This window comes from Cariama cristata, unplaced genomic scaffold, assembly GCF_000690535.1.
Source record: "Cariama cristata isolate BGI_N322 unplaced genomic scaffold, ASM69053v1 scaffold6442, whole genome shotgun sequence".
Classification (NCBI taxonomy): domain Eukaryota; kingdom Metazoa; phylum Chordata; class Aves; order Cariamiformes; family Cariamidae; genus Cariama; species Cariama cristata.
This window is the reverse complement of record NW_009604332.1, coordinates 55,222-68,334: the sequence shown is the minus strand read 5'-3', so window position 1 is coordinate 68,334 and position 13,113 is coordinate 55,222. Positions and strand designations below refer to the sequence as shown.

The 13,113-nt window shown below is 44.7% G+C and overlaps 1 protein-coding gene across 1 annotated transcript in view; it reads right to left on the bottom strand.

Moving 5' to 3' along the window:
* Window positions 1-606: 606 nt before the first annotated feature.
* LOC104157991 (alpha-fetoprotein-like) overlaps window positions 607-13,113 on the bottom strand; it is a 22,378-nt gene continuing 9,871 nt past the window's right edge. The window contains 12 exon segments of the mRNA XM_009695545.1: window positions 607-651; window positions 1,665-1,820; window positions 2,684-2,942; window positions 3,720-3,819; window positions 5,252-5,351; window positions 5,990-6,122; window positions 7,055-7,269; window positions 7,898-8,027; window positions 8,241-8,338; window positions 9,206-9,353; window positions 9,899-10,101; window positions 11,070-11,205. Coding sequence (XP_009693847.1) covers window positions 607-651; window positions 1,665-1,820; window positions 2,684-2,942; window positions 3,720-3,819; window positions 5,252-5,351; window positions 5,990-6,122; window positions 7,055-7,269; window positions 7,898-8,027; window positions 8,241-8,338; window positions 9,206-9,353; window positions 9,899-10,101; window positions 11,070-11,205 — 1,723 coding nt within the window.

Here is a 13,113-nt window from a genome sequence, read left to right as displayed (position 1 = left end):
GTGACTATTTGTATAAGGAAAATAATATTCCAATATTCCCTAAGATAAGATGGTGGCCACATCTAAACTCTGAATTTCCATCCGTTTAAATTACTCTGTTGGTGGATTTCTTTAAGGTGGTGCACCCTCTGTCTGGACTTAAACTGGCTTTACGTTACTTGTTTTGGTTTAAATTTTACACATCCTTGATCATTTTGGATCAAAGTGATAGGAGCCAGAGATGAAATTTGCGTACGGGTTTCTCCCCATCTGAATAAAACGGAGAAGCACATTTAATTTTCAGGTAAGCTGAGCTCTGCGAGCGGATCAGGTTTACAGCTCCACAGCTCAGCAGGTTCTCTGTGGGAATTTGATGTTTTATGCTGAGGAGCCTCTTTTGCCTTGTTGACAGCGGCAGATCAGACAGTGGCAGAACTGTAGCTGGTGTAAACCGTCATGACTTTGTTAGATTTGTGAGCAAAGAGCCACCACATAGTTTTCTCCACTATGACAAATCCTATGTTCCTGTTGATACTGCATGACCGTTTGGAAAAGATACGCTCGCTGTTCAGTTTGGGCGACTTCCTAGCATTCAGCAAGTATCTTCCAACATGCTATGCAAGCTCTTTATGCTGACAGCATTTTTTCACTTCCTTTTATAAGTTCTGGACCCTGAAAAAAAAAAAGGAAAATATCTATGAGCAGTAAAGTCGGGAAGATGGTGTACTTGTGAACAAGTTAAATAGTTATGGCAGCAGTAGGTAATGTTTTTATAATCCTTGCAATTTGTGTATAAACACTGTATATGCGGAGTGCATATACATATATCACTACTTTTAATGTACCTTTTGCATTTACTGTTCGGCTTAGATTGCCTTAGAAGGTTTGGTATTTGTGGAAAAATACTGAAATACGGTTTTATTAGGAAGAGTTAGTAGAATGCTTCTTTGCAGATATGCTGTTGGGGTGCATTCAGAGGTGGAAATTTCTTATTAATAAAAGAGAGAATTTTCTGTGTTTTATCATTTAAAGCAAAGCAAGGCAACGACTTAGGAAAAGAGAGAGCAAGGCTGAAGGGTCACAAATGGTTTGTTAGAGTTCAGTTAAGGATTATATTGAAGAGAGAGAGATGAGAAGTAGGCAAAAGCAGATTTACTGGAGGGTAGAGAGAAGCCAAAGTAGCTCTGCAGTATGAAGTTCAGTGAGCTAAAATAACATAGGAAAGGCAAGAGGAAAACAGAGGTAGGGAGAATAAATAGGGAAAATGCTTTGGCCTAAAATCTGAATATGTCCTTTCTCTCCCTATTGCAGAGGAACTTTCCAAGAGCAGTTCAGCTAAGAACTTAACAGTTCTTAACAGCTAACGCCAGGGAAAGACCTTTGCCCGTATCCTCCGACAGCGCAAGTCCCAGTGACTCCCCAGAAGCTACAGATGTAGCTGAGCTCTGTATCTATACATTGCTGCACATAAACACCAGACTAATTAGATCAGTTCTCTAGTGATCATTTAGCTGGTACACATATCTACTTGTGCAGGCCATAAAGTTTGTCTTTGGAAATGTAACTGCAGGAATTCTGGCTTGCCAGGCTTTGGGTTTGCTGCTTAATGGAGAAATTTACATTCTGGCGTATAATCCATGCCTCCGTTTTGACGCAGAGTGCGTGGGTGAGCACAGAAAGGATACCTCTCTTGCAAAACACGCCTCGCGGTTTTCTTCTTTGCAGCATTGTTCCCTCATGGCAGTGAAGGCGGCCGTGACGGAGGTGAGCTGTTCCTGTGTGATCTGGGGCTTGTATTTGATGAGGTTGATGAGCATCCTGCAAGGAAAGCAAGGCAAGCCCTGTGAAGCTGGGAGGTAAGCACACGGCTTACAAAGCGTTTCTCAAACGCTACTGCTGCAAAATCCCTGTTTTGTTACTACCCGCTTCCTTTCTACAGCTTTTCCATTTTTATTGACCACCCAGATACGTATTTGCAGCAGGGAGCAAAGACGCGCCCCCCGTTCCCCTGGGAAAGAAAATATCAGTGCTCGGTTTTGGAGTTGCTCCGCCATGAATATCCGTGAATAAACCACGCAGATGGTTGACGTGTTGTGCACCGCCCCCGAGGGTGCAGGACGGTATGGGCTCACCACAGCGCAAGTTAACGGCCAAAGAGGTGTTTTTGCAGTGACTGCGGGGGAGCGGGGGGGTCCAGCATGCAAGTTTTGTCTGACAAAGGCAACCAAACACCAGAGCTTTTCAGAGACTGAAGGAGTGCATGGGATGAGGAAAAATGTACGGGCTTTCCCGTTCTGGGCAAGGAGCCCTAAGCAAGCCGTAAAGGTCATGCAGTACTTCAGGCAGTAGCTTCCCTCTCCTTCTGGTCTCTTTTCATGCAGTGCCCTGTGCAGCCCCATAACGGAGGGCGGGAGGACTTGTTTATCAGACCCAACTTTGGACACCCGTTGCTTCCATGCTGCTGGTGTGTACACCGGTGCCGCCGCTCACCTCTGAAAATGACTTTCTTCTAATCAAAGGCAAGTAAACGTAAGTTGAACCAGAGAGCGGAAGAAACTGGGACTAGCGTGAGAGGAAAGAAAAGGAGCTTGGAGGAGAGGCTGAGGGGTGTACGGCTGTTTTTCCGATGGCATATTGCAGAACAAGAAGGCCAGCCAGGGTGGAGAAGGGAAAGGTGAGTATTGCCAGGATAAAAAGAAACAACACAGGGGTAACAGAGTAAACCAGGCATGTCTTACTCCTGCTTCTTGTGCTGTAACTTCTCCTCTTCAGTCGTACACAAGTCTTCATGGAAAGTGAACAGACCAGGAGTCAATGATAAGGGCACGTAACTCTCATCAATTTCTAGTTTCCCCATGCATGGCCTCCTGAGAGCATAGGAGCTACTACAGCAGTGACAAACTCCTGGGTTTATAGGATTCGTCAGGTGTCGTCTACATATTTCTCCAAGCACGAGATCCAGCTTTAGCAAGAGAAGTGAAAAAAAACAATTTTACATTATTTTTTAATTTTCAGAAGTCCCTGACATAGATGCTGCTCTTAGTAAAGTTATAAAAAATAACCAAGAATTTAAATTAAACCTTGTTTGTAAGATAGATAACAGTTTATATTTCCACTGAATGCTGACTTTTGTCAGTGCACAAATGGCTCAGATTTTTCAGAACGAATACGTATATGCGGTTTTAGGGACTGTCATTTGCGCATAGAAACGATGTGATTTCTCCGTAAAACTGTGCTTGCATTGGGTTTGTTTTCATCAGCAGGGTTTCTGTGGGCATGCTCGGCTGCTCTTGTAAACGTGACGTTGGACAAATGGGCAGATGGAGGACAGGCTGAAGCTTTTCAAATACTTTGGCTTATGGACCTTGAGAATTCTTACGGAAGAGCTATATAAAATTGGTCCTTTTCATAGAACCCTACAGCTTCAGACGTCTAGAAAGGATGAACTCAGACAAGGGATCATCACCTCCAGAGGTAACAGGGCCGGGCTGCCTGCACTGCATAACTGTTAACTGCCTAGCGCTAGCTGACAATTTCCTGATCCTCCTGTAGTGTAATTCAAGCATTAACTTCAGCGATGCTGAGCTATGCTTCCTTCAGGCATGGAAGTACATCTTCAGGCCAGCTCAATAGCTCAGTGCACATTTTTCTCATTTCCCTTTGCTCCAAGCTCTTGGACTTTGCTGGCTGCAGAATTTGTAGCAAAGTTTCAAGAAAAAGTAGGACCAAGGTACAGAAGAAAAATACTCACATTTTCCTCAGCACAAGGCAGTAGCTTGTCCTGGCTCAGCTGGCAGCATTTGGAGCCGATTGTAGTCATTTGCTTGGTGAATTTTATCAGTTCTGCAGATGTCAGCTGAGGCATCTTCTTGGTGAAGCTCATGAGAAGCCTGAAATGATAATTTCTTTGATATCAGTGGTTTTGTTCCACCAGGCAGCAGTAAGCAAGCCACTACCTTTGCATGCGTAAAGCTCCAGCCAAACCCCACAGAACACTTCTTAGTACAAGGGCAGGACTAAGCCTGGCGCTTAAAAACTCACGTAGGCAAGTGTAAGTGTGCTGGTTTTGAGCCCTCTCCTTTTTCTGACCAGTCTCTTGCCGGGTTAAACAAACAAAGCTAACGATGGCGTTGCTGGTTATATGTTGGTAGGCCCTCTTACGAGACAGTACGTATGTTTTTCCCATGTTATTCATTTCCCTGGGAGTGTACGGGGCTTGTCTAAGAGCAACATTGAACTCAAGTGACTTCTTGGCAGACTAGATGAGGGCAGAAGCTCAGCTCAAAAAAGTTGACTTGTTTTTTCCTTTTGAAAAGCTGTGCTTATTAACCACCAGGGCCAGGAAAACCTTAACAACTGATACAAAAGCAGAAACAGCCCACCAGGTTTGTTGGAAACCTCTAGTTCCAAAGGTCTTTTAAAGATCAAACACGCACGGGAGTGCAAAAAGCTGCCTATCTCCCCAGAGAAGGCTAGCTGAAGCCTGAGCAGTTTAGAGGTTTCACTGAGATTGCTTACATACTTTGTTGGGCATGTGTTTATGAACGTTGCAAATCAGGGCCAAAGTTCCTCCAGGAGGCTTGTGCCTGCATGTTGCATTTAAGCATAGCATATGGTTCAGCTAGCCTGGTTTTGCTCTGTCCAGGAGGCTTGTGCCTGCATGTTGCATTCAAGCATAGCATATGGTTTAGCTAGCCTGATTTTGCTCTCTCTACTGTAGTTAGATTTTTGTTACGCTTGTTAATGTTTACATGTGTTGGATACTGTAGTTAGATTTTTGTTACGCTTGTTATTGTTTACATGTGCTGGATAGAGCAAAGTCTTTTGCAAAAGGCACAGCAACTGTCTTTTGGCCAAATTTATGACTCTTAAGTTACAGCTTACAACTCAAAATGCATCTACAAAGCAAGAACATCATACGAAACACGGGCAGGAGATTGATCAAGTTGTCGCTTCACCGCTTCATGAGTTGCGTTAAGAAGAGAACTCATGAAAGCCGGGACATTATCTTGGAAAATCATACGAAACACGGGCAGGAGATTGATCAAGTTGTCGCTTCACCGCTTCATGAGTTGCGTTAAGAAAACTCATGAAAGCCGGGACATTGTCTTGGAAAAGAGGAAAAAAAATAAAAATCCTAGAGACCATTAATATATTGGTCCAATATTCAAGTGGTGTCTTTTAGCCTAGCTTTTTTGACATGCGTGGCTTTACTGCAGCCTGAGCTGTGCCCAGCTGGTACAGGAGCAATGTAAGCATATAAAAAAATAATACTCGTTTTGGAAATAGTAATCTCCTTTCTCCTTGTAAATGTCACAGCTTGTCTTCATGACGCTTTCAGTTTCATAAATATGTTTCTTCAGTTCTTCCTCCTGAAAAAAATACGTTAATTTGAGGAGTCATTGTATCAGAGGAATACAGAATGCCCTACTGCCTCATGATAAGGCCTGGACATCTATAGCTACCTCTCATCTGATATATACCTACCACCCATTTTTAATTCCATTAGGAAGTCTTCATCTGTCTGAAACCTCTCTAAACTGCCTGAATGTGATAAATGTCCACCTTCAATCACCTTGAAATACTTGATTTTGTATAGCTGATGGAAGGCTAGGTCTGAGACACAGGGTGGCTCCTAACTTCCGATATTTACAACGCTGATGTCTTTATCTGAGCTGATAACCATAAGTGCCTTTTATGTTTGCAGGAGGGCACCTGGTACTGCTGGGAAGCCCAAAAGAGAGCAGGGCTCATGTAAGTGTTGGCTCCATCCCTTTTCCCAGCATCTCTGTCTATCCATGTTAAATTGCTTCGCAACTGAAGATTGCGAAGGCTCTGTTGATGCTTTATTCCATACAGGAATCAGTCGGCCTTGTAATATTTGATAGGTTTCTTACAGGAGCTGTGGCTCTAGACCTGGAGCAGGGATATCGACTATTTAGGGAGGACCAGTGACGTGGTCAGATGCCTGAATCCATCCGTGTGTTGTGCGGCGCCCGACGGCACTCACCCCTCTGCTGCAGCAGTTGTCTGGAGCACCGGTTTTGCAGCACTCTTTCAGTAGGTCCTCATAGCCTTTACCAATTCTTAAAAGCATTTGAGCAGAAAATTCAGGGTGTCTCCTGGAGTATTCGTAAAGAAACCTGCAATATGTGGAGTATCAGGAATTAGAGATAAGCCAAAACAACTGCCCTGGAGAGGCTAGGGATGGTAAGGATGGCAGGGGTGCTTTCGGGATGGTTTTGTCTGGGTCCAGTGGAACAGGGAGAATTTCGCAGCATCTCAGCCTGGGGCTGAGCCTGAACAAGACGTGGCTGACCGAGCACAGCGTTGCCTGAGCGACTGCGGTGCGTGTCACGGTCCCAGCTCAGTGTTAGCCTGGGTCAGGCACAGCTTAGAGCTTTGTGGGGCTTGGGGGTTTCCTCTTCTTTTAATCCTATCTAAATGATAACGAAATAATTTCCAGTAACAGAGCCATTTCGCAGTAGACGCTGAGAAGATGAGCTCGGTGGAAGCAGTCACCCTACACAGCAGTCGTGCCTGATCAGTTAACTGCACTTGGCACAAACGGCAGTGATGTGTGTTATTTGAAGTGAATCCTCTCTCTCTGGGACTCGATGCTGTTTCTGTTGCAGCCCGTGGCATTCTTGCCCAAGTTTACTACAGGTAGGATCAGGGCTTCACTGCGCAGAGGAACACGGCCAGAGCAGAAATGGACCGATCCTGTTGGAATCAAGTCTGACTTAAACAAGTGTTTTTCATTTCCCACTTAAGAGCGGATCAAAGCTATGTTTTGGGCCTGAGATCAGAACTGATAGTACCGAAATTTCACATTCATTTCTTCAGTCCTGTCTCTGACGTAACAATCGTGCCCTGTTCTGCATTTGTTCCCGTTCCACACCTTCGAGGCTTGAGTGGTTTTTACTAAGGTCGGCTTGCACAGTATCACATGCCTGTATGCTCACAGAGCAGACAAATCCGAGGCTGGTGAGCTGGGCTTTAATGTCCGAAGTGTCATCTTTTGACCCAAGTATTGAAACTGCAGAACTGAAGAGGAGAGGAAGACCCACATTACCTGGCTAAGTGTGTATCTTTCTCCTGGGCAAAACGTTGACATATTTCTTTGTCTTCTATAAACTCCCTGACGTGGGGGGACAAGTCTGCAGGTTTGTCATCATGTTCTGCGTTAACTATGCATTCACTTCTTTGTAACAGTGGCTTTTCACAGCACTTCTTAATTTTACTTGATATGATATCTTGGCTGGTGCAGACATAGTGTAGAATCTCTTCCTATAAAGCAAAAAAAGGGTATGAAGGAAATTTTACCAGATTTGGGGGGTTTTGGGGTTTTTTTGATTAGTGTTTTTATCTCCATTTTACAAAGAGGGTGACTCCCGAAGGGAAGAGGTGGCTGGCCGAAGGTGTGCAACAGACGCCTGGCAGAAAAAGGAAGACGACTGAAGTCCTGTTGATCTCTGCGCTGCAGCCCCTTGCTTGCCACTTGCTGGGTGCTACTTGGTAGGCACCTCAGCCGAGAGCTTGCCGTCTAGGTAGACACCACAGCCGGTGGGGAGGTAAGTGCCTTTGGTGTGGCAGAAGGCGGCAGAGAAAGGAGGATGGGCAGACACCGTGTTCTGCCGAGAGTTGCACAGAAAACACATGGCACAGCTAGGAGCTGTGGCCAAACCTGCCGAAGCAGTGTTAGCTCATTTTAGTCACAAAGCGATCTTTCAGCCCTTCCTGATGACTTCACACCAGGAAAAGTCAAATGGGAAAATCAACCAGGTTTTTACGATGAAGAGTTAAACTCCAGTTTTGGAGAGCAATCAGTACAGTACATGAGGAAAAAACACCAACTGAAAACAACAAAGAAATGCATTCAATTTCTGCAAACATATAAATATTAAATGAGTTTTACCCTATCGTGCATACAGTCCAGCATATCTCCACGACAGCAGTCCTTGTGCATCTTAGCAATATCCATCACAAGCTTGTTAACAGTAACAAAATCAGCTTTAGGGAATTTTTGGCTTATCTGAGCAAGTTTCCTACGATGAAGAAAAATAGTTATTGTTTATGTTCACAGTGTGAGACTGTGATAGCTGACATTGTTTTTCTGTGGAGAGGGTACCTAAACTGCTCAGGAATGGTCCCTCCCTGCTCCCGCTGAAGTTAACAAATGAATGTCCCTTGAAGCCAATAGCTTCAATGCGACATCCACGCTTTATTTCAGAATAATGAGGAAGACGGGGACGACTCACAGAGCCTTTAAGGTCCTTTCTCCAAACTTCTTCAAGATTCCACATGTGTGTTCCTGCCTCAGGCCATCTTCTTTTATTGGCCTCACCACCTTTGGTGCCTGGTAGAAAGAAGATGCAGACCATGAAAGTGGAAGAAAATAAAAGACAACGCTTTACACCAAAACTACTATGACGATTGGTTTTTAAACAGGGATTTTTTTAATAGTGAAAGAAAAATGCTGTCCAAGCTGCAATATCAACTAACTGTTGTGCTTGCTATTTAGTCCCCAGCATTAAGTGTTCTGTGGAAAGAAACCAGAACCCTTTTAGACAACGGTTCAGTGTTTCTAGCATAAGGGAAGAAAGCGTCACCTGCGAGCTACTTGACCGGCTTTGCATTACTGTGAGCTAATGTTCAGCTACGCCATCACTTGCAGCCCAGCCAAGCTGTGTGAAAGGCATGTTCAGCCGTTCAGCAAGGGCAGGTTCCTCATCCTTTGTTTCCACCGTTACAGGTAGTTTGCTCTGAATTTGACACTGGTTACATGTGGGGCACGTCTCCGCAGTGCAAATGCTTGGCCGAGCAGGAGATGTGTCACGGGGCTATGAACAGGAGAAAAATAAACCCAGACTTATGCACTATGCAGAGCACCTTGTCCTCTCTTGGCACCCTTACGGCAACCCCAGTGCAGGCAGCAGAGTTGGGGTGGGCAACGATGCTGTCGCAGGGCATGGGGACTGCCCGGGGCTCCCTGCAAAGCTACATCTCCCCAACACCCCACCGTTGGGCAGTTTCATTTAGGAGTTCAAGCTATGATGCAAGAGAGCATTTGCGTCTGGTTTCATCTCGTCCTTAACAAGGTGGATTCTAATACCAGGTTCAGATGCTGAAATAGAAATGGCTGATCTCTCTGCTTCGGTATTTGTGTAGTGATAGGAAAGTCCCTGGTTGCGCATTAATAAACTAAACCCCTGTGATGGAGTACCTGTCTCTGAAAGCATTCCTCCAGGTTGTGAGTGGGGTCGGCAGCACTTCGGCAGCAGTTCTTCGTCATCTCATCATAGCGGATAGCAACAGAAAGGATTGTCGGGGCATAGAGGAAAGGATGCCTTCTGGAAACCTCATAGATAAAACTAACACCAACAGAAAAACGCCTTTAGTTTCAGAGTAAGCCCCTACACGCAGGGGGTAGGAGTGTTACTGCAGCATCTGCCATTTATTAACACGATAGCTACTAAAAGCGATCGTTTTCCTGTCATCACGACAAGCTGTATGGTGTGGTGTTTATCTTGGAAAATTCTGATGGGGCTGATGTTTTCCTGGAAATGGAAGCCTCAACTCCTGCCAGTTCTGGCTTAGAGGCAGCGAAACTTCTGTTTCACTTTCAAGGACTGAAAGGAGTCCCTCGGTTTCAGATGAGTCCTTTACATAGACCACAATAAAATCGGCCAGATTGATTGTCGTTTGGACCTATATCCAAAGCAGGAGGTAGCAGAACAGGCTTCACATAATGACAATTACAGCTAGATGGATTACACAAATAATTCCCATTGGGAAGAAAAATGAGTGTGAGATGACAGAGAATCTTAGACTGAACTTCTGGGTTGATGCTGCATTTGTTGTCTCCAGGCTCGTAACTGTCATGTCTAGGCAACGGACCTGTGGTTTATTTACTTACTGTCCTGTTAACAGATGTTGATGCTGTGAACGATTTTTGCAGGCAGCTTCAGCATTTGGCCTTTCAAAAGGAGGAATGAACCCTCTCGATGAATTTTTAAGGGAGAGGAAGCAGTCATTTCTTTCGGGATCCTTTTTAGCACAGCAATCGGTAAACCTGGGAAGGTTTTCCTCCTGGCATATTGTATCGAGGAAAACTCTGTCCTGTGGAAAATTAGAAAAAAGTTCATTTGTGTGAGGATTCCATCTTACTCCTCTGAGCCCTCCGAGGAGGCGACTTTAAGCCAACAAACCGTGACTTGCATAAACTCACCGTTTCCCTCTTTATTACCTCCTGCTTTGACTGCAGGGAAAATCAGGCTGACCTCTAAAACCCGAAAGTGATGATTTCTCAGACTCTGATACCTACTGTTATGCCAAGACACACATCAAAGTGGAATGGTTTTCAAACGCTCTGGGCTTATTATTTAGACCCTTTTTCCTGGTAACAATCAAGATGATTGATTGATGTCTATACCGCAGTGTGCAGCAGAGCGGGCTCTGTGTTATCTCATTGCAGTCAGGTTCCTGCAATGAGAAGTGCCTTGGTTCTTGTTCATCAAGTAGCGATGCTCAGGTCCAGCTGTCAGTCACGCCTCAGCTGGGAACTGGCTTCATTCAGAGTTTGTTTCAGTGTGTCTAACAAATTAGAAATGAGTCGTAACGCAGGCTGATACTCGCGTTTCATGACTCGGTCTGCCTGCTCCAAAAGTGGGCTGGAGCAGACACCATCATGACCCAGGCCTGTGAGTTAATGGAGTGGAGCAAATGCCTATCAACATCGCGTTTGCTAGAAATATCTAATTTGGCTTCTCCTGAATTTTGTTACTCCAGCCATAAAAGCACAACTTTCTGAGCATTTTTTAGAAAGATACAGGTCAAGGATTTCAAAAGATGCTGTGATATTTGGGGTGGGGGCAGGAGAGGGGCTTTGTTTTCCTCTGCTTGCCTTGAGGTGCTTTACAGGTGGGAGCCTGGAGAACGACAGAGTCAACGAGGCCAAACGTGCGCACACAAGGATGTCACGTCTCAATAACTTATTCGTGCCTCTTTGGAAAAATGCATGCCAGGGCTCTGAAATTACAAGTCGCTACTGAAAATGTTTGCCCCGTTAGAAGCATAAACGTGCTCACCAAAGGCTTCCGACAATCGGGGTTGTCTCTGGCTGCAGCGGCACATCTTTTGGCAAGGCCAGTGACATCTTCAGCCATTTTAACCGCTTTGCCAAACGTGCCTCCTGGCACGTACTGAGCAAACATGATCATGGCACTACGAGAAGAACACACAGCATTAAACCTGTTGCTGGCTACCTAAAAACTAATTATACAACTCTTAAGCGCGAGGCAGTAGGCGGATTCCTATCGCCGCGGGCTGAGTTGGCGTGGGCTGGGCTGGTGGGACGGGGGAGCGTTTGACTCGCCGTACATGCCCGTTTCCAAATGACACAAGGACCTTCAGTGGCAGCAAATTTGCAAGCAGACGCTTTACCTGGGCAACTTACATGGCTTTAAAATTAGTCTCCTGCAGCTGAGAAAAACGTTGGCCAATGCTGTTTTTTTCCTCTGAAAAACAAGATAATTTGAATCAAAAATGTTTACTAAATGCTTCATCAAATACCTTTTTTTTTTTGGTACCGGAGTCTTGGAGAAAGATAATTTGGTACCTGGGGTACTAGCACTGGAAGTAGGAAGGCGTAAGATTTAACTTCCTATTTGACTTAAGCATGAGAATGTGAAACTATTTGTTTCTGACCTACAACGTAATAGGGCCAATATAATTTCCCTGCCTCCCTCAAGCGTTGTGGGGAGGAATACGCTAAAACCTGGAGGGCGCTCAGCGCTTCACATCATTCAATAAGCACCTTACAAAACACCTTCTAACCTTGCCTTAGCTATATAAGGTGTGCTTGACCACTCCTTAGCTACAGATGAAGGATTTTCTGTGCAGAAAACATGGGATAAATTGAGGACTATATTGGTAGGTAAAACTCCTCAAAAATTCACAGAGCTGCATCCCTCTGTTCGTGTTGTGAACTGGCCCAGGGGAAAACAGATGTGTCCAACCTATGTGAAGATCCTGTGCAAATACTTTTCCTTTGCCACTGGGCCTTTATTAATGGGAAAACCTAAATGCAATAGTTTTTTGAGTTCCTTGTTTGTCAGAGAATACTCGGAGAGATTTATTTTAAAATAAGGGGCCTACTCCCAAATGAAGATGTTACTCTCTCATGCTCGTCAGTAGGGCTGAGACCAGTGTAAAACGATTAAACAAATCAAAGAAATGAGCCAGCTTCTCCCTCTGAGTAATGCAGGGGTGTCAACTGAGATAGTAACGTGAGGTAAGTAGCATAATAATAAATATATTGGTTCTCTTCTATGCTGTTGGGTCAATTAGTACATTTAGGAGTTATAAAGCTGAAAAAAAAAGTTGTCTAATGCTAACAACGTGTAATGTGACAGAAGCATCTGACCCGCACACTATTGGTGGTTTTCGGTTCTCTCATTTCAGGCAGTTAACCTTAGTGACGTGCGGTCATTGTAGGCTCCTTCAGTAGTTGGTGAAGAGCAAGTAAGACCCCTCCAAAGGATGATGCAGAGCAATGGTGTAACTGAGCTACTCTGAATGGCCACCTGGAGGTAGCATCCCTCTGGGGACTTCCCTGTCTTGCTCCTCATGGACGGTGGAGGGGGGCTGGAACAACCACAGGCTTTACTTCAGCAGGTTTTGGCGTGCCTAAAATCAGTGGTGCAACCACACCCCTGTGGATTAAATTACCCTTCAATAGACCCTCTCAGTAATCACTGGCCATCCTGCACGCTACATAGATTCTCAAGCCATTAAGAAGCAACACATCTAAGGTTGATCATAAAAAAATGTATATGGATGCAGTTTTGTTGTATACCTTCGACGCATATGAAAATGCCCCCACAGAACTGGCAGTGGCAAAGTGAGGTACCAAACAACTGCATGCAAAGTTGCAGCCATCAGTATTATACAGAAGAATAGAGTAAAAATATGAGATATATTCTTACCTATGTCCCGATAACTTCTAGGCAAGGCTTTGACTACAGTAAGGCTCACCAATAAAATAACATAAATTATTGTTCTCCAATTCATACTGTCAGATTTCGGCAGGGGCCTGGGGTGAGCTTGGTTCATCTGTGAAAGGCAGAAAGA